Below are 20,391 nucleotides of genomic sequence, written 5' to 3' on the forward strand. Positions count from 1 at the left end.
GCAGGGATCGAACCTCCAACCACAGTCGTTCTTCTTAGCTTAGCTTAGCACAAAGGGTGCCAAAGCAATATGCTCCGTTTAACATGGAGCTTTACCTGTAGGGCTGGGAGATAAAAATTATAATTATCTCAATATTTCAAAATAATTTTCCTCGATACAAACGTAACAAATGTTTGTTAAAAGTTTGATATAATGAATCCACCAAAACACCTGGAGGGGGGGGGGTCACTAATGCACCTTAACTGCTAGTTGCCAACCGCCATGAACCAGAAAAAGAAGATCAGCCAATCACGTCGCAGGAATAGAGGTAAGTTTGGCAGACGGGCTTGCAGTCAGAGTGGAATAAAGATACTGCCGTGCCAAAATGGGTGCCAATGAGCAGCTGGAATCAGTTCAAAGCCATCATCCACAAGAAGAATAGTCCCTCCTTTTAAGTAGTTTTGGAACTATTTGGCTTTTTCAAAATCTGACAAAAAAAACTAATCACTGCAGACCGTATGCCACTTGCCGGCTAAGACGCACAACACCACAAACCTGCTATATCATTTGAAACTAATATTGACCCTTAGAAAAAGGACAGTGCAACACGAGTTAGAGCTTTGGCAAAGCCCAGGCCAGTTAGTGAGGTAACCCATCAGCGAACTATCGGATGAAATAATGACTGTGCGGCTTTGTCCTTTCAACACTATGTTTTTATGAACGTATTAAACTAGAGGCATAATGTGGTAATCAGTCAGAGCTGCTGCTGGTGGATTGTATTACCTTTAGGTTTGGTCGGAGCCAGGCTAACTGTTTCCCCTTGTTTCCAGTCTTTAAGCTAAGCTAAGCTAAATAATTCTTGGTGGTAGGTAGCTTCAAATTTACTGTGCACACATGAGAGTGGTATCAATCTTTTTATCCAACTCTGTACCGGAGAATGCTTATTTCAAAAGGTCTATATAGATAGGGCCTATTATAGCTCTTTGTTTAAAGGTGGAGTCAGCAATTCTGCAGAATGCTTGTTGTAGGCTACCGTTTGAGCGCTGGAAAAAAAAACCTCAGTGTTAATACACAGCCTAGGCACTGTAAACTGATATGTTGCTAGCTACAATGGGCCCCTTTGTTTACATACCAGTTTATAGAGTCTAGCTGCATATTAAGAGTGGACTTATTTGTCAGCACTCACACAGTAGGCCTACGGACAGGTAGTGGACCGTTACAAGATATTCACTGATGTTGACAAAAGGTGATTTTGACAACAAGCATACTCCAGAATCGCTGACTCCACCTTTAACGGGTCATGAAGCAACGCATTTGGGAACCACTGGTCCAGAGCTATAAGAAAGAAACAAACTTTGGATGCTTATATGGTAAACCTGAAAGCATTGTTACCTAGCAAGGCTTCTCCGTCTGTGCTCAGTTCACTACATTTACTGCAGATTTGCTGCAGCACTGCCCTACCCCTCAGTCAGTATTCATAGCCAGGTTTGGAATCTGTCGATGCTTCTTTCAAGATGCAGCAAATCAAACAAATGAAGGAGGATATTTTTTGGAAAGGGGATGGGGGATTTCCAGGGGGGCCATGGGCTATGTCTGGCCCTGCCTGTTTAATGAAACCACCTCCCTATACAGTAAGGTTTGGGATGAGGAAGGTGACAGACAGGAGCTCAGATGGAAACTGGTACGTCGACAGGTCCTGCACGACCATTTCGAATGAATCAGTCAGCCATGCCTGCGCTGCTGCTCCACCACGCCGCTCACCTACGCAGCTACAACGAGGCAACGCTGTTCCTCACTGTACTGTTTATTACCGTTATTATTAAATGCATGCTGACACGGGCTGGTTGTAACCGGCGGGCCGCGCTGTTCCGCTCAAACCGAACACGGCTGTCGTCTTTTAATGCATAGCCCGTAAAAGCTTTTCAGTGTCGGTTCAAGGACAAACAGAGCCTGGGATTAAGCCGCGGTCCTCACATACAAGGCGGCGTTTAGCAGGGCTGAGGGGGCGTCTCATTCCGGGGCTAATCAGCATTCAAGGAGGACATTATTCCACCTGTCGTGGTTCTGCAGCATCATGTGAAATATAAACACTGTATTATACTGCTCTCACGGTGACATTCAGGCGCTTATAGGCACCAAAGACCGCTTACAATTCGATGGTAGACATGGTTCGCCCGACATTTTACGCCCTGCAAGGTTTACCCCCCTCATTTTCTCCCTAGGTAGAAACGGGAATTTTATTCTAATTAATTAGCCTACGTTTTCCCCAATAATATATTTATCTTACCCGGGCCGCCATCTTCACGGTTGCGGTAGATCAGGGATGCAGCTCGGGTCAATGATTCATAGGACAGCGGAGACGGTGAGCTGAAATGCTCGGCAGCAGAGGGCTTTATAAGCTTCAGCGCATCTCGCTCTGATTGGCTGAGTCAGGCGGAAGGGACGACAGTGACGTCACCATGTTATCTGGGTGCTTGCTTGCGGTTGAGGAGGATCTCTCGTCGTTGCATCTGTCCGTGCCGTGGTGGTCCTATGCCGTGATAAAGACGTGACTCACTCACGTGTCGGACTGACAGGATTCTGCATAAACACAGTAGGCGTCGTGTTGCCCACAGACAAATGATGCCCATGCACTTGAGACGTGCGTAGCCAGTTTTTCATTGAAAAATGTGTAACACGCTGTTTGTGTAATACTTCTGAATTGAAACTAATCGTTTATTTTTAAAGTTGTGCCTACCACTTATTATATCCCACCTTTGATACCACTTTCAACATGGTCTTTTATTTTGGTAGATATCGCACTTCTGTGCTCCAGCACCACGGACAGCGCCCCTGCTGCACACACTGAGCGACCCTGTTGAGTCACGGTCACACCGCAGCATCAAAATGCTGCTGAGAAGAGTAAGAAACTGTGTAAGCACGCAGATGGATAAAAACTGAAAATGATACAATGCCAAACATAGTGTACAGGGGAAAATAACAACAGACAGTTGGACACAATATGAGCCACTAAATTGCTGCAACGCCAACGCAAGCTGAGTTTGAAGCAAATAGTCAGTTGACGTTTTCAGCTATAGTCATAATGGTCAATGGATTATAATGGATTTAGTAACTTTATCGTGATCAATCTATTGTGTGTGTATTTCATATCCTGAATGGTAGCTCGGAGAACAGTAGTTTAAATGTAATTGTAAACCCCATCCCTGCTTATTAAAAAACAACAACAACAACAACAACAATAATACCAACTTGAAGAATAATACATTTTAACTTTTTGTGTATTTCTGAAACATGTAAATTAAGAACCAATGTAAAATACAGATGTGTTTCCGTTCTGGGAGTCAAATTATGGAATGACGAAATTGAACTTGTGTAGCTCTCTGTTGTCAAGTGTGCAGACTGTGTTAACCTGAACAAGTCAAGTTTATGTTGCCCACACCGTTTCAAATATGTAGACAGGAAGTTCTCCTTGCTCCAGTTGTTGTATTGTATTTCAGAGAACAATCATTGCATTGCATAGTGTGATGTTTGTTCTTTTCTAAACTCCCAAAATACCACATCAACCCTGACATGAACCAAAACTCCTCCTCAGCAGCTTCAAGTTTAGTGCTATATAATATAATATTCGCCTGATTAGCCAATGCTGTGGTCCAACTGAGAACATCCTCCTATCTAAAAATGACACCACCAGGAAAAAATAAAACAGAGCGAGACCATGCTTGTAAAGGTTTTTATATAAAGTACCTGTCACAGTTGATCAAATTATTCTTATTTCTCACATACATATTTCATACATCCACATAGTAACAGACTGCAGCGTCAGCAGCACTCTAGTAACACTGGTAGCCTCGACTTTTGTTCAACAAAGATTCTTGTTTACACAATGTGATTCACAAATGAAAAGAGGGAGGAAAAACCATGTATAACTTCATCATCACTATCATAGGCTTACACTTCAGTTTGTTTTTTGTCTTGTACGTGTTGCAAGATAAAATATGGCACATAGTTATGAGTTGATCAATGCTAGGGGGATGTATGGGGGGGGGGGGTGAGTTGTAGTCAACCCTGTACTTCTCCCTCCAATTCTGGGTCCATTCAGAGGAAAAGTCTCCTTTGCTGGCCCACCGTTCTGGCTTTCCTAGTCCCGCTTTTTCATTCTCCCCGTAATGCTGGCAGGACCTGAGCGGATGGAAGCAATAATGGTGGACAACATAGAGGGTGTTTCGCTCATCAGTTCTTTTGTTTCACAGATACGATATATAATTTCCTCCTTCTTATCAGTCAAAAGCAATCATCTGACATCAATGGTAGTGAATAACCAAAATATATTACTCTTGAGCGTGTTGAGGGTGTGTTTTTCTACCTAAGATAAGGTGTCACATTTACATTTTTGAATAGAACTGTCCATTTGCTGAATCCCATACCTTTTGGTTTCTCTATTGGATGAAGCAATATACATAGTATGTACATTTCAAGAGTTTTTATTTTCTTAAGACTTTCCAAAACTGACACAAACCAATCCTGGATGCCATTAAAGTTGAGATAAGATGTAAGCCCCTCTTGTCCTGTTCTTTATTGGATTTGGCGTTGTGAGTAAAATAAGAGTATATCATAGTAATAGTATAAGGACTAAATGGCTCCAATACCATTTCTGTATTTTCATGGATTCTACATGATGGGTGATGCTAACATTTTAGCGTTGCCTCACCTTTTTTCTCCCCAGCCTCACCATCTATTTAGCACCAAAGCACATATTGTATGTGGACTGTGCATATTGAAGAGCTTTTCAACACATGTTTCAAACGGCTCAGCTGGAAACATTAACTTAATGTTTAAGAGGTCATCTGAAGACAGTGTTTTAATCCTAATGGGGCCAGGACCCTGACCAAAACTGCCAGTCGCCATTTTAGCCAGCAAAATCGAACCACTGCTCTGTTTAATATAAGAAGCTGACGAACAAATCCTTGGTCTACTTCTGTCGGAAATCAAGGAACCATCGTTTCATTCATAGCCTTACACATTATAAACTGCGTATGTGCTGTGACAAACCAGAAAGCTCGATAGGCGTAGCAACAGTAGCTAAAAGTGGCAGGGTTTAGCGAACGGTCAATTTAACCTAGGTTTCCCACAACGACAAATTCACCACTCAACCAAATCTAGATGATAGTACCGTGTTTTAGGAACTCACTTTTATATTCATCCCTGTGACTTCTTTCAGTTCACATAATGTCTTGTCACCTTTGAACATGTCTCAATCCATTAGGGTTACTGTAATGTAACTCCCAAACCAAACCCACAGTTTGGACTTCTCAGAACAACAAATTAAGAAAAAGAATGATGATTCATCATCGTCACAGGAATGCCATTGGGAGTAAATGCTACTTTGTTGTACTGTTTAAGCCATCAGAAACAGCTTATAGGAGTGAGGTCGTGTAAAACAAGCTTGTTTGCCACGGATTCACACGTCATGTGCATATTTGTCTGGTGAGGTCTGACTCTGTATCACCAAGGCTACATTATTGTTTACAGCATGGTATACCTACTGCAGCCCAATGGCTTATTATCAGAACACAAGCAGAGTTAAAACATCACCTGTAGCATGGAGACACCCAGGCTGGAGACAAGCAGGGCATTCTTTTTTTGTAACACTTTTTAAAAAAAATCTTTTTGAAGTAAATGGGGAACTTTCCTCAGCGTTTTTTTTGACACACCAATAGACGGGCCAAATGATCAATTTTAACTAACTATAATTTCACTTACAGAATGCTGAATGCTCCAGCTTTGGGTGACTCCAATTTTGGATTACACAAATAACACAAGTGATAACATAAAAACCTCACTGTGTATTAAAATCACAAGCTTTCTATGTTCGACCCCGCACATCTTTGCCAACCAAGCAGCCCCCTCTTTTCCAGGTCTGCATTCTCTGACACATGACGTAGCAACGTTGTGAAAAAGCTTGTTCATCATGATTCCTTTACAGTCTTTTCTTGATCCACAGTCGGAGACTTTGAAGTAGGCTCATGTTTCGTTGTCTTTGATTGTTTTTTTTTTTGAGTGTGATGATGTTGCGATGATGAGTCTTTAGAACGATATGGCACAAGATCTCTGCCCTGTCTCAGGGAAGGCGGAGCTTTTTTTTCTTCTAAAATTGTAGACAATTTATTGGCTACGGTTAGATTTAGTGATGTGACATCATCAAGGCAAGGAATCTCTTCAGGCACTCCATTAATTGATTTTTTGTTTTTTACATGATGTTCAGATGTTTCAGATCTTCAATGACTTTGAAAGGGAGCTTTTAAAACTTAAAAAAATATATATATCCAGACAATGTTATCAGGGTAATCCCTGCTTGGGCTTTAGACTTAAAGTTTTGAACTGAAAGCCATAAGGTGAGGTGTTCGCAAGAACAGGGAATGCCCTAACCATTTGCATTGTTGGAAATGCAGGATCCAGCATTTTCGGAGCCTGACCCACACCGATACTAGGGGCCAAAAATCAGGCTATCTCGGCAGTCGGCATCCCTAGCTTAGATTTTGATTTTTCGTAAATGTGTCTCACGTGAAGCCCACAATGTTATTGAACTGCAATCCTGGATCATTTGTGAACCCCTTAAATATCCTCTCAAACTGATCCAACCTCTCTAGGCTATATAAGTGCTTTCTGAAAGTGGTAAGGAGTTTTTAAGGTTCTGGTGGGTTCTCTATGCACAACTGAACAAAGAACAATGTGAATCCTGATTAGGGGTCCTGATACTTTCACTTGCTTTTATCAATGTGTGTGCAGCATAGGCAAGGATACGACTAGCTGTTCACACAGTCCTTCATTGGAGTCCTCTTGCTCATTGGCCTGGATGTCACATCACTGAGTCTAACTTTGGGCAGTTCAGCGCAGGGTGACCGCTCAGTCTCTTCTGTGTCCTGTGGCGCGGCGTGCCCAACACAAAGCAGCATGCTAGGGGAAAACCTATAGAAGCACACATGCATGTCAAACAACTCGGTGAATATGTAAGCCATCAGGTCAGTGGACCAGGGAGTGTCTAAATATAGGACATCTGGATTGGACCAGACCGGATGGGACCGGTTTAGAGCAGAGTGGAACGGGTGGACACATAGAGAGAGAGAATCCGTCTGGTTTTAGTTTGTCGTGTTTTTCTGCGCAGAGAAATGAGCAGAGAAAAAGATGAAAGAGAAGGGGTTTTGGAAGAAAAGTCACATGTACACTTGTAGCTTTCTGGCCCAGGCCGCACACACCTGAAATATAATTACATGTTCTTTCATTCTGACGTGCGTTTTGTCATTGCCAGAGACAGATTACTCTGTCTACTCTTTGAACACGTCCGCCGAGGACCCAGCTCAACCAATCATTCATACAGTATGAAGCACACATCACGAGTGCAGTGTTTCAAAACCGGAATCTTTCTTTCTTTCTTTCTTTCTTTCTTTCTTTCTTTCTTTCTTTCTTTCTTTCTTTCTTTCTTTCTTTCTTTCTTTCTTTCTGAACAGCACCAATATGGACTGTGGGAGAAAGTGCAAGGGGAACCGAACTAGGAAGGAATGAAATAGTTCCCCTTGTGAAATACACTGTGGAGTGGTCACGATTGCAGTTTCCCATATTTTTGTAAACACAGTTTACAGGAGGGCTTGTGCAATGATTCTTAATCTGTGCCCAGGGGATTAGCATTTCATACTCTTAAAAAATAAATAACTCGTCTCCCAATTCATAGCACATTTGACTGTATGAGCCTAAATTTTCACCTATACGTACAGTTTATGTTAGATGCGGATTAATTATTCCACCACAGTAGGATTACGCAATTCAATTTCACAGTCCTGCACTTTTGCAAAGTAGGTCAGGTTTTGGTGAATCCTAGCTCATCCATGTTATGGTGTTATTGACTGCTTTTAAAGTTTCAACAGTGGACCTTGAAACCAGTGTCGTTGAGTGCAACAAGCTTGGGCAGGACAATAAGGAATAAGGTCAAATGGAGTTGGCAATAAGCAGGTGGTCATGTGCAAATGGACATATGAAGTGACCTCATGCAAGGTGGTTCTTGTTTTTTCTTTACCCTGACATTTCTCTATAGCGAAATTGCCTGGATGCTATCACACACATTACCATTGTATCAATATTATGTATCTCTATGTATATATATATAATATTTGCCTAAATGGCCAATCTGTGTTGTCTGGCGTTTTTCACCCCATTTGTTTGGATCCAAAATATTTCCGATACATCAATCAGATTTATTTCCTTATCTCACGGAAACAAGGTAAAGATCTGACTGATGCGTGTCACTGGGCCTGAGGCAAAAGATAAAAATGATAACTATCATTTTCTCGCAGCATTTTAATGTCACATCACTAACCCTGCTGGCCAGGCTTTTGACATGACACGGCTTCTCTCGTCTGTGTTGTCAGTGACGAAAAGGGAAAGATCCTATCTTCGCCTTACAGCTTTTTAATGCCATATCCTGTGACCCAGGCGCTACCCACCAGTAGCCTGTCAGCCTTGAGAACCCTCATCAGATCCAATCATGTCAAATTATGTAGCCAGCACCACAACAAGCCTGATTTGATCTACTTTGTTGCTGTAAAATTGCCCCGTGAGCCAATTGCTGCCTTCGGGCGAGACAATACAGATGGGTTATTGCCTCTGTCTAAAAAGCCTGTGAGAGATCAGGTGTCTCACTGCCACACTCGAATGATGTAAACAAATGTGATAAAACCATGATAAACCAGTAGAGACGCCAGACAACATAGTGCTCCAAGGTATCGCTATACAACGCAACACATTAGTCGTCCACTCAACCTATTCATATCATATTTCTTGCTATATATCCATCCATTCATCCTTCCATCCATCCTTCCATCTCCCCCTCCCTGCAGCTCCCTCCCTATCGGTCGAGGCCTATGAGGAGCTTGGTCTTCTCCTCCTCCTTCTTGCTCTCGTTCTTCAGGTCGGCGAACACCTGGGTGAAGTAGTGCGGGTCGGTGTTGATCTGCAGCATCTTGCCGCTCATGCGGTTGATGATCTCCAGGCAGCGGTCCCAGAAGGCCTCCTTCTCCGCCTCCACCAGGAAGGGCTTGAGCGGGTAGGAGATCTCGTTGCCCATGTAGGAGTAGGACAGGTAGAGGCAGGTGAGCAGCGAGGCCTGCAGCTCGCGCTCCGACGCCACCTCCGAGGAGACCACGTCGCGGCAAAGCATGTAGAGGAAGACCACGTTGGCCGGCGTGATGAAGCCCTGGTCCTGCCAGCCCTGCAGCAGGAGGGAGCGGTCCACGCTGCGCAGCCACAGCACCGGGTCGGTGGGCGAGAGGCGCTTCAGCCGGTAGCAGCGACGGCACAGGAACTCACCCAGGCTGCGCATCAGCTCGCTGGTGGAGGCCTGGGGAGGACCGAGAGAACCAGAAAAAGACAAGAAAATAAAGGGTAAGGATTGGTGGGTTCAGGGGGAAGGATTTGTGAAATAAAGCAGAGATAAGCTTGTGTGTCCTTTGTGATTTTTCTGTACACCTGGACTCCATTGCTTTGTCTGTCTATCCTGGGAGAGGGGATCTCTTAACGCTCCCTGAGGTTTCTCAATATTTCTTTCACTGTAAAATGGTTTGCTGGGAGTTTTCCTCAGTCTATAAGGGTAGAGGGTGTAATGTAGTGTATGGGCTGTGAAGCCCATTGAGGCAAATGGCTATTTCCAATTTTCGGCTGTATAAATTAAACTGATTTGATATCATTCAAAGTAGCTAAAGATGATAGAATGACTTCAATATACAAATGTAGCGACTATAAGAAACAGTAAGGGGTTGAGTCAGGTTTAGGGTTCGGGTTAGGGTTACCTGGACGATGACACGTTTGGGTGTGCCGGCTGCGGTAGCTGGCTGGATCCCGGAGCCTGTGATGGAATTCTTTTTGGCGGCGACAGTCACCACGTTGGTCAGGGTCTTGGAGGTGGGCAGGTGGGAGGAGGTAGTGGTGCTGGTGGCCGTGGGGTCTTGTCCCGAGGTGTAAGAGGAGAGGTTGGCACAGGACTGACTCTTCTTCAGCTTCAGGCTGTTGGAGTTAGCCATAGCGACGGCGTGGCCCTCCGGAGAGCTCCCTTTCCCGCCGTCCCCGCCCTCCGACTGCAGCTTCTTGGAGCCCTTCCTCTTGGCCGACGCCGCCACGATGCGTTTCCATGGCAGCACGTTGATGATGGAGGGGCGTTTGAGGGACTTTGAGGCGGCCGCGGCGGCGTCCTTGGAGTTCTTGCTGTTCTGGACGGCGGTGTAGTGACCGACCATGGCCGGACCGTCCTCAAACAGCGCGGCCTTGCGGTAGCTGGGAGACAGCGACAGCACCGTACCCATGATGATGCCTGGGCGAGGGTTAGCTTAGGGTCAGAGGAAAAGGGGGCGGGGCAGCGGAGGTGAAAAGCTCTCCGATTGGTCTAGAGACAAAGAGCTTTGAGAGGACCAAGGTAGCTTACTTCTGGAGGAAGTCCAACCTGTGAGCAAAGAATAGGGAGGTGTCGAAGTATTAACTATTAGTTCAAATACATGTAGATAGCGATGCAAAATTAATCAATTATCAACAAACTTGATATTTAATGACTAAATGACCAAGGTTAAAGGCCTACTTCACCGGTGTCACAGTAAAAGACATCACAGTAATATTTACAAAGTACGTTTTTTTTAACCCTATATTTCTCTTTCTGTGATGTCACGAGAAAGAGAAGTATAGGGTTAAAAAAAACACTCTTTCTGCCTTTTCTCAGGCTAGGATGAACCGATTTCAATTTTTTTTGCACATTTATACTACATAGGATCTCAGAATTCAATACACCTTCATATTCAAACCGGTGAAGTAGGCCTTTAAGGTAATGAAAGAGTACATTTGTCAAGATTTAATTTGATTAAGAAGTCCTAAGCACAAAGTCAACTTACTGGTCATTCTTAGCTTCAAAATGTCTATCAGGTTCTTCTTCAGAAGATGGACTTTAGCTACTTTCACAGTGCTGTCACTGTCCCCCATGCAGCTACCATGACAACTGAGCAAAGTGCCTCCCCCAGGGAAAAACCATGAGATGCAGTTGAAACCTACAGAAGAATCATGTATACCTATGGGTACCACAAGTTAAGATCTTTTTCATTATTTGTTATCATATATTATTAACGGCTGTTTCTACAGTGCAGACTCATACACTTGAGGATTACCTTGTTTTTGTAAGGAATGAGTGAGGAGAAAGGTTATTGAGGAAACATCACAAAATGTTGTAGAAGGCAACGCAAAAAATAATAATTTTCATTCATTGAATTTTACAAAATATACTTCAGATCTTAAAGTGACAGAAAAACCCTGGCTATTATAAATGATACAGCTTCTTAATGTGGTAGCATTCCATCACAGAGGTAATGTAGCCTACACAACAGTGCACCTGTGCAATAAATGCTAAACATCGGTTTAAAACAGAAGACTGCATTTTATTTTCTTGTGAAAGAAGATGGGCATGCTTCTGTAGTTTAACAGATGAGACCTCATCAACCATATATTTTAATTTTCATTCGTTTTTAATCTCCAACAGAGCCTCACTGTTTTTGATTTAAACAGTGTTGCCTAAATCCTCTAGCCTACAGAAAGCGTATGAATCGCCTCTCACAGGCGGGCCTGCCGCCGCACCAGTTCATCAGTCTTATATAAGAACCAAGATAAGGCCACGGAGGAAGGAGAAAGAAATGTGCGCAAGCATCCATCTTAGCTTCAAAATGGAAGCCTTGAAAACAGCCCCTCCAACACAAGGCAGCTTCAGCAACACCAGCTTGCAGGCCTGCACATATAGGGGATATGATGCTGTTGTCTTCAATGTTTGTATTATCCATTTTGATTCATAAGTATAAAGAAGACAGCTTTCACATAAACTCATACACACTCTCTCACACACACACACACCTGTGCATTAGGTGGTTGATTGGGCTATTACATGTGCCTTCTCATTTGGCTGGTTGGTGTTTTATCATTTGCAGGGTTAAGAAAAAAATGGTGCTTCCATTAGCATCTTCCATTTCCTTAGTGTCTTTCTTACCTTAAAATAAATCGCCTCTTCTTGTGGGATCCATACATCACACCTTGACCCCCCTTGCTGCTTGGGCAAATGCGGTCAGAAAATGCTTTCCAGCTCGGTTTCCACACCGCCGCTGCCGACACAAGGCTCAACCAGTATACGCTCCCTGATAATGTAGCGAGCCCCCCAGCGTTACAGGCCGACAGGTTTGTCTCCTGGTGAACTACAAATCTTCATTTATAGGCTTCAAAGTCCCCCGCTCCCCTATGGGAATACAGATGCGAAGCAGATGCCAAATGATCTTCGACCCGTCGCTCGCAGCAAGTGGGAAGACGTCTTCCATTGAGAGCCGACGATCATCCGGCCGCTAATGTACCTGCTTAACGATGCTCAAACATCCCCCGGACATCACTACATGTAGGTCCGCAAAACCCTAAATCAAAACAAAGGCGACCAAGAAGACGAGAGTGAGAAAAAATGGCCACTATGAATTCCAAAAATAGACAGCAGCTTAAACCCTCAGCTAGAGAGAGAGAGAGAGAGAGAGAGAGAGAGAGAGAGAGAGAGAGAGAGAGATGCGGGCATCTGCAGTTATTCGGGTTGGATGTGGGAGAGAAACGGCGCCCTCTCATTGGCTGATTGCTCGCTGAGATGCTGCCTGCTGCTGCTGGTTGTGGCTGTCACAGGCGTGCGCCTCTATGCCAGTTATTGGCCGCCGTCGGGCTCCAGCCTATGGGAGAGGTCGCTGTCCAAGGTGCTGAACTGAACCAGCCCGGCACATGTGTCTAAAGCCGCCTCTGATGCTGCTGTGGCGGGGGGATGGGGGAGCGAGGGATGCTGTAGCCTACACGGAGGACTTTATGAATCAGTGTCATATAGGCTCTGAATCCGCCCTTAAACAAACGTGTTGTTGTGACAGTGCAGGGTGCTAAAATGCTTGACGCCCCCTTGCTGTGATTATTAAAGGCGAGTCCCTGCAGGTGAATAAGGTAACATTTTCAATTTATAGCCTAGATATCTTCATGAAACTTTTTCAGAAATGTATGAATAAACATGCAAGTTTGGCAATATCTAACTAAATTTGCATCTCTTTAATAAACTCAAATTCAGATGTTGGATAAAGCCGGAATCTTAATCTTTATTTCATTTTTACAACCTAGTGTCAATTGTTTTTAAATAACAGATTTTGGTTACACTTATTTTATGAATGAAAAAATTATATGTACAGGTCTTAAAATTCAATTTTTGACATGTTCTTAAGTACAACATGAATCACAAATCCGACCATTAACAAATCCTTCTGTAATACCCTTCTGAATTACTGCTAGGATTCATTATGGGAAGTTGTGTTGATGTAAATGCTCAAGAACTTGATATTTGGCTCAGAGTATTGTAAAAAATAAAAAAATAACTAATGATGAGATGGTTGTATAGGAGAAATATACAAACAGACAAGGTTGAGTGAAAAACACCAAATTGTACACTTTGGACCTTTATCTAATAGCCTACTAGTATGAATGAAGCCATATTATCAAAGCAAATTTGTCAAAGTCTCAAAATCGACCAGTTCTTGAAAAAACATTGTTTTGCCTGCCATGTCTCAACTTGAGTTCTACTGGCCCTGACTGGGTGGTCTGGATACACAAGATATTTTTTGTTAAAAGTGAAAAAAGCAGCGTGATCCTTACATCTCCGTGCAGTGTCAGTGTCTGTCTATTTGATTGGTTATTCTTTGCAACAAGAACAATTCCTCTCAATTTTTTAACATTTCTGACAAATGATATTCACACAATATTACCAAGCAGCCTTGAGGTACACAGTGTGACGTGCATTCATGTTGAATTTGATGGTGAACTACCCAGGTTGTCATGTACCCCATTCGTTACTTAAATGCTACCAAATCAATACAGGTGTCTCTTTAAATTTTTGTCTGTTTAGTTGTTTCCCACCCTCAAAAGTTATCCTCAACATCCACATCTCTAATGCCACAGATATTTGCTAGCCATGAATACCCAAGGGAACATCAGCATGGTGTCCTTTCTCCAGATGGAAGTCATATAGACAGAGCCATATACTGTATGTGATCTAATGACACCAACACTTTCTACCTTTTTAGCCACAACCAAAAAGCAAGTATGGAGTTTGAAAGCCAGAGATAGGGTGGATTTATTTGAATTTGAATTTAACCCTAAAAACAGCTCTAGATAGGTATACCTACAGGCAAAGGAGGCCCCAGAGTTGGAAGAGAGTAGGGGATTAGTAAAGCCTGTTAAATAGGCTGCTGCATCTGAATGCTGAGGAGAACCACACCAGCTGAGCTCTAGACCATGATAGGGCAAAGTGAGTCAACTGGCTGTGTAAAAAAACATACAGATATATAAATCAGAAAGGATGTTTAGAAATTAAACCTGATTTAATGTTTGGTGTGATGGATTAATTGAGTATATTTATTGGTTTGACATTTTTCAAAAGGACAAAGTCAGAAAAACAGACATACATGATAATAAAGGTATCCATTGAAACAGTTTTTATAGCCTAAATGCGTTGACTATGATGCAATAGTGTAGCGCGTAGCATTGACAGGGCATATGCACATAATCCATCCATACTGCAACATTTTCAACTTTTGATTGTCTGACCTTGGGCATCATGGTGTACACCTGTCTCTCTTTGAGATATCATTGCACAAGTTACAACGAACCAGTCAGGATTTGTTTGCCTCTGCGCCGGCAATAGTTGGAGGCCGGAGGCGTTTGTGCTCTCTGTCCGTCTGTCCAGGCCATTCCTGTCAGTGCAATATCTCATGAACGCTTTGAGGGATTATTTGAGGGGAATTTTGCACAAATGTCCACTCAGATTCAAAGAGGAGTTGATTAGATGTTGTTGCCTTATGAATGCAATATCCCAAGAAAGGTTTGCACAAATGTGGACAAATGTGACATTGTCGCCTGTCAAAGGTCAATTTCACTGTGACCGCACATCTTGTGAGCACAATCTTTTAATATCTTATTTATTTTATTAATGCCTTGCAAATATCATAATCCATGCAAATACAAGAAAACTGTTTTTAAATAGCTGTCCACTAATGCCGGAAAGGTTTAATTTCCCATAATTTAGTGATACAAATATCCGTATATGTACTGTAAATATCTAAAGCAGCTTGTTTCAGACTGGACAGAGGTCGAGTACAAAGGTCAGTCCCCTGCAAAGAGATTTGATGTGGAAATAATTAGAAATAAAAAAAAACAGAACTCGGCGATTTGTCTTCAATAAAACTTGAAAATAAAGAAATCAAAATAAGCAACATAATCAAACAGCCACTGAGGCACCAGGGGGACAAATCTTACGCAGGGAGGGGGAAAGAGTCAACTGTCCAGTCAGGCTTTTGGGTTACTGAAGGTTTATTTTCCAGTATGTAGCAAGCAAACAAACAAATGTGCAACAATGGGAATTTGCCACCTCAACTCCTTTGTCTCTCTTGTTCTGCTGGTAAAAATCATGACCCTTCCCAGTGCCTGTCTTACCTATGCCCGCCTACCCCTATATAGGCCTACTGTATAACACATAATTGAAGAATAGTTTCTCTGGTTTTCTGATATAGACTGCATTTAAATATGCATGGTAATTCAATGAGTTTGAGTACTTTTTTACATTATCACTTAATACGCTAATTGGATTATATACGGATAATGTTTGACCACTTTTAACTAATACAAAAATAAAGAATCTACTATTAGTATTTCTACACCAGATTGATATTCCTGGCATTTAAAAAGCATTGCGATTATGCGGGGAAACAAAAGTGAATGTTAAAATAAAAGTGATTGAGAACATGTCTTGTGTTGAGCATTCATACAAGACATTTTCTCAATCATTAATTCTCTCCACTGGAGGCAGGAGTTGCCTTTTCTGCGACCTTAAACTACATTACCCATCATGCAATCCGCGGCGCACATCAACTTCCGGGACACCGGGTTAAAAGCTGAAATGTTGTGTTTTTGAAGTCCAGCCCCACTTTTTTCGCCACTTTGTTTCAATAAGTCTTTGTATGTGTGTCCGTTTGACACTCGCTTGTGGCTCTACGGATGGACGAGTTGCACAGACACCGCTCACTTTATAAAGGAACCACTCCGCCATGGAAAGAAACCTACCGCAAGGTGAAAAAGCAACTGTTTATGTCGTCAGTTAGCCGGCTAGCATGTGTAGCTGTCAGAGTTGAACACTGTGTGACTTTTATGTGTATTCTGTAGCGCTGTGTGGACAGACTGAAAAACAGCCGGTCGAGGTTGCTGGACAGATACCGGCAGATGGGGGAGAGCCAGCAGCTCGGCGGCGGCTCCGGGGCTTCCATCATTGTCCAGGAGGTGATGGAGGAGGAGTGGAGCGCGCTGCAGTCAGAGGACCGGAGGCTGCCCTCTCTGTGGGGACCACACGGCATGGCAGAGGTCGGTCTGGCCCTCCCGGTTCTCACTATCTTTTTCTCCTGTCGTTCCCTATCTCAGTGGGCAGGCACACGGCCTCTGTGCTCCTGTTTCTTATTTCTATATCTGTCCATTATGTCTCTCTTTCTCTTGGTCTTTTAAGTTGTATCCCTATATCAGATGTAGCCTAGTCTATGATCTCCAAGAGAGATCTATCTATCTATCTATCTATCTATCTATCTATCTATCTATCTATCTATCTATCTATCTATCTATCTATCTATCTATCTATGCCTTCAGACATATTTTAGAACTAAAAAATAATTCACACATCGATTCTTAAGAAGACTTGTCAAAATCACATTTTGTCAACATCAGTGAATATCTCATCAGGATCATCTATCTGTTCTTGCTGTATATGCGCTGGAAAACAATCCACCCTGACCCTAACATGGAGCCTTGGCTCTGTAAACTGATATGTAAACAAAGGGAAGGACTATGTAAACAAAGTAGTCTACTGTAGCTTAAACATACGAGGCTGTGTATTAACACTGGATTTCTTTTAAGCGCACACACAGTATGGACAGGTAGCTGATTGTGAAAAGATGTTCACTGATTTTGACAATCAGCATTCTCCAGAATGACTTGACTCCACCCTAGGAGTCATCCTCTGTAGCTCACATCTGTCATTGATAACAAGCAGAGATCTGCTGCTATCTTTCCTCTATACTCACAGATGTTCAGCGTCATGAAGGAGTACGATGAGCTGGCGGTGCTCGAAGAAATCCAGCAGGAGCTCCTGTCTCACGGTACACATCTCTATGGAAACCTCTTCTTCAAATTAATGCAAACCGAAAGTGATTGAATGTGGCGGCAATGACCGAGATGCTCATGCAGATGCTCTTGGGTCTTATTGCTTTGTTTGTGCCACAGAAATGTCTATCATCGAGGAGTACGAGAGGAACCAGCAGTGGGAGCAGCAGTACATATCGTCTGTCGTCGAGGGGATGGAAGAGATGGAAGAGATGCATATTATTTGCCCCATATGTCACATGTGAGTCCAAGAAAATGATAAACGCTGAGAGTTTCTCGTATTTAAAGGCGCAAATGCATACATTGAAAATTAGGTATTGTCCTCAATTTTACACCGGAGAGCCAAATAAAGGTTATAATGATGTTAACAATAATGATAAAATACATGTTTATGATTCAGCATGTCTTGTGTCACGCAGGAACAACGTGAACATCAACAGCCATTTCATCTCCTGCACCTGTGGACTGTACATTAACACTAAGGTTTGAACTTTTACCTATTAAGAAGTAGGTGGAGTCAACTGTTCTGGAGAAAGCTTGTAAGTCCCTTTTTGTGAAAATATGTTAATATATCCTCACGATCTCCCACCTGTATGTACTGTGTGTGAGCTAAAGAAAAACACAGTGTTAATACACATCCTAGGCTCTCTAAATGTATATGTCAACAAAGCAAACCCCACCGCTGGCAGCAACGTGGCAGTTTACAGAGCCTACGTTGTGTTTTCTTTTAGCACACACAGACAGACAGACAGACAGACAGACAGACAGACAGACAGACAGACAGACAGACAGACAGACAGACAGACAGACAGACAGAGGTAGCAGATTGTGAGGAAATATTCACTAACTAAAAGTGATTTTGTCAGAGACCATCTCCAGGATTGCTGACTCCACCTTTTTTAATAAGAGAAGTTGGTTTATATTACATGATCCTTTCAAGGAAATGAATCATGACCTATGCCATAGTTGTCTTTTAAGAAAACTATGTTGCCCTTAGAGCCAGATTGCAAAAAACAACAACAAAAAAACAATATATAATGAATTTGGCATCATTGAACTGTGCAAAATATCAACAAATACTGGATGGCCAGCGTACCGACGCCATTATGTTTCCTGTTTACATCTGTAGTTCCAACACATTGAGCATGTTCCTCCAAAAAGAAGCAAGGAAAATGTATGACTGAAGCAGCAAAGTCCCGTCAAAATGATTCTGTTAACACTTCAACACTGACACAGTCACACAATACAGCTATGTGCCCTTGTGTTGAAAATCTGTAGACTAACACAACCTCATTTATATGTAAATTGTATAGAAAATGTGTTTTGGTGACTGGTCATGTACAGGCTTTAAGTAGAGTTCAATGGAGTCAGTAATGTCTTTATCTGACATGCTTCAAAGTTGTTCTGCTTTTCTCCAGACACAGAACATCACCCCCGATATCCTGCGGCACCTCCTGGAGGCCAGGGTTTCAGAGCACATGGAGGACTGTCTCCACAACCCAGTTTTCTCAGTAGCTCCCAACACAGACGGGGGTCCCAACCTCATGATAAGCTGCAAGGTACGGCATGGTCACTGCCAAGACGGAAGAGAAAGAAAGAAGATAATAACACAAAATGGTACAATTTCATTGTTGCTTTTTTGTCTTTCAGGTTTGTGACTACCTGTCCATCGTCCTGTGAAGGCCCACACAGCAGTTGCGAGAGACTCAACTTGTGATTTTTTTATTTGAATTTTTGTGTGCTATATGTATGTTTTGTCAAATAAAGACTATTTTTTTATATTCCATGTGTTTAATTGCACCATTCTACACTCACCGGCCACTTTATTAAGTACAGTGGTTCATTTTCTTGTTAACACATAACTCATCATCCAATCACATGTCAGCAACTCAATGCATTTAGGCATGCAGACCTGGACGGGATAACTTATTGAGGTTGAAACCGAGCAACAGAATGGGGAAGAAAGGGGTTTTAAGTAACTTTGAACATGGCAATGTTGAGGGTGCCAAGAGGGCTGGTATGAGTATCTCAGAAACTGCTGATCTACTGGGATTTTCACTCTAAACCATCTCTAGGGTTTACAGAGAATGGTCAGAAAAAGAAGAAATATCCAGTGAGCGGCATTTCTGCGGACGTAAAATGCCTTGTTGAAGTCAGAGGTCAGTGGAGGATGGGCATACTGGTTCGAGATGATAGAAAGGCAAAAGTAACTCAAATAACCACTCGTTACAACCAGGGTATGCAGAATACCATCTCTGAACGCAAAACACGACCAACCTTGCAGATGGGCTACAGCAACAGAAGACCCCACCGGGTGCCACTCCTGTCAGCTAAAAACAGGAAAATGAGGCTACAATTCTCAAAGGATCACCAATATTGGACAGAAGATAGAAAAATCATGCCTGGTCTGATGAGTCTCGTTTTCAGTTGCGACATTAAGATGGCAGGTTCAGAATTTGGCGTAAACAACATGAAAGTATGGATCCATCCTGCCGTGCACCATCAACCACTTCATGTTCAAAGTCACCTAAACCCCCTTTCTTCCCCATTGTGATGCTCGGTTTGACTTCAGTACATTGTCTGGACTACGTCTAAATGCATAAATGCATTACTTTGCTGCCATGTGATTGGCTGATAAGCTTTTTGTTTTTATAAACCATTGAACAGGTGTACCTAATAAAGCACCTCTCTAAGCTATATTTGTTTATGCCTCATTCAAGGTATTTTGATTGAAACTATTAAGAGGTTCAGTTTACTTTAATGAAACCTGACTTCTATAGTTAGGCTACATGACAGAAGTAGCCAAGCTGAAACTTCACTTGAGTCCCACCTACTTGTAGCCTACCTGTAACCTCCCACCCCTCCTCACGACACAATGATGGCATTGCAAATAGGCCTACTCTTTTTTTCTGGATAATCCTTTCCCTGCATTTTCAAATTGCCAAGTAAAAGTTTTGCTCAACCTCTCTTGGAGTACGGGCTGTAATGTCCTGCTGCTACCGACTAATATCGGACGAGAATGCACAGTTTGAGTTCATGTTATCAAATCACAGATTTATTGCTACATTTGTTTTGCGGCAGAACTGGGTATCACCGCTAAGGGGAAGCATTGCTCCGACCGTGTGAACGACCTGACCGGAA

At 42.7% G+C, this 20,391-nt stretch overlaps 2 protein-coding genes across 2 annotated transcripts; one reads left to right on the forward strand and one right to left on the reverse strand.

Moving 5' to 3' along the window:
- Positions 1–8,875: 8,875 nt before the first annotated feature.
- Positions 8,876–10,325, reverse strand: LOC307262787 (cyclin-dependent kinase 5 activator 1-like; the record flags this gene model as incomplete). The annotated part of the gene is made up of 2 exons (XM_080043764.1): positions 8,876–9,367; positions 9,816–10,325. 2 exons carry the CDS (start codon positions 10,323–10,325, stop codon positions 8,876–8,878), a joined length of 1,002 nt encoding a protein of 333 aa, XP_079899890.1.
- Positions 10,326–16,006: 5,681 nt separating this feature from the next.
- Positions 16,007–18,989, forward strand: rpain (RPA interacting protein). Its single transcript, XM_080043155.1, has 7 exons — positions 16,007–16,173; positions 16,267–16,461; positions 17,174–17,246; positions 17,371–17,491; positions 17,670–17,733; positions 18,669–18,809; positions 18,901–18,989. Exons 1-7 carry the CDS (start codon positions 16,102–16,104, stop codon positions 18,928–18,930), a joined length of 696 nt encoding a protein of 231 aa, XP_079899281.1. The 5' UTR covers positions 16,007–16,101; the 3' UTR covers positions 18,931–18,989.
- The last annotated feature ends 1,402 nt before the right edge of the window (positions 18,990–20,391 follow it).

The sequence above is a fragment of the Ammodytes marinus genome, assembly GCF_949987685.1.
Source record: "Ammodytes marinus genome assembly, chromosome: 16".
Classification (NCBI taxonomy): domain Eukaryota; kingdom Metazoa; phylum Chordata; class Actinopteri; order Uranoscopiformes; family Ammodytidae; genus Ammodytes; species Ammodytes marinus.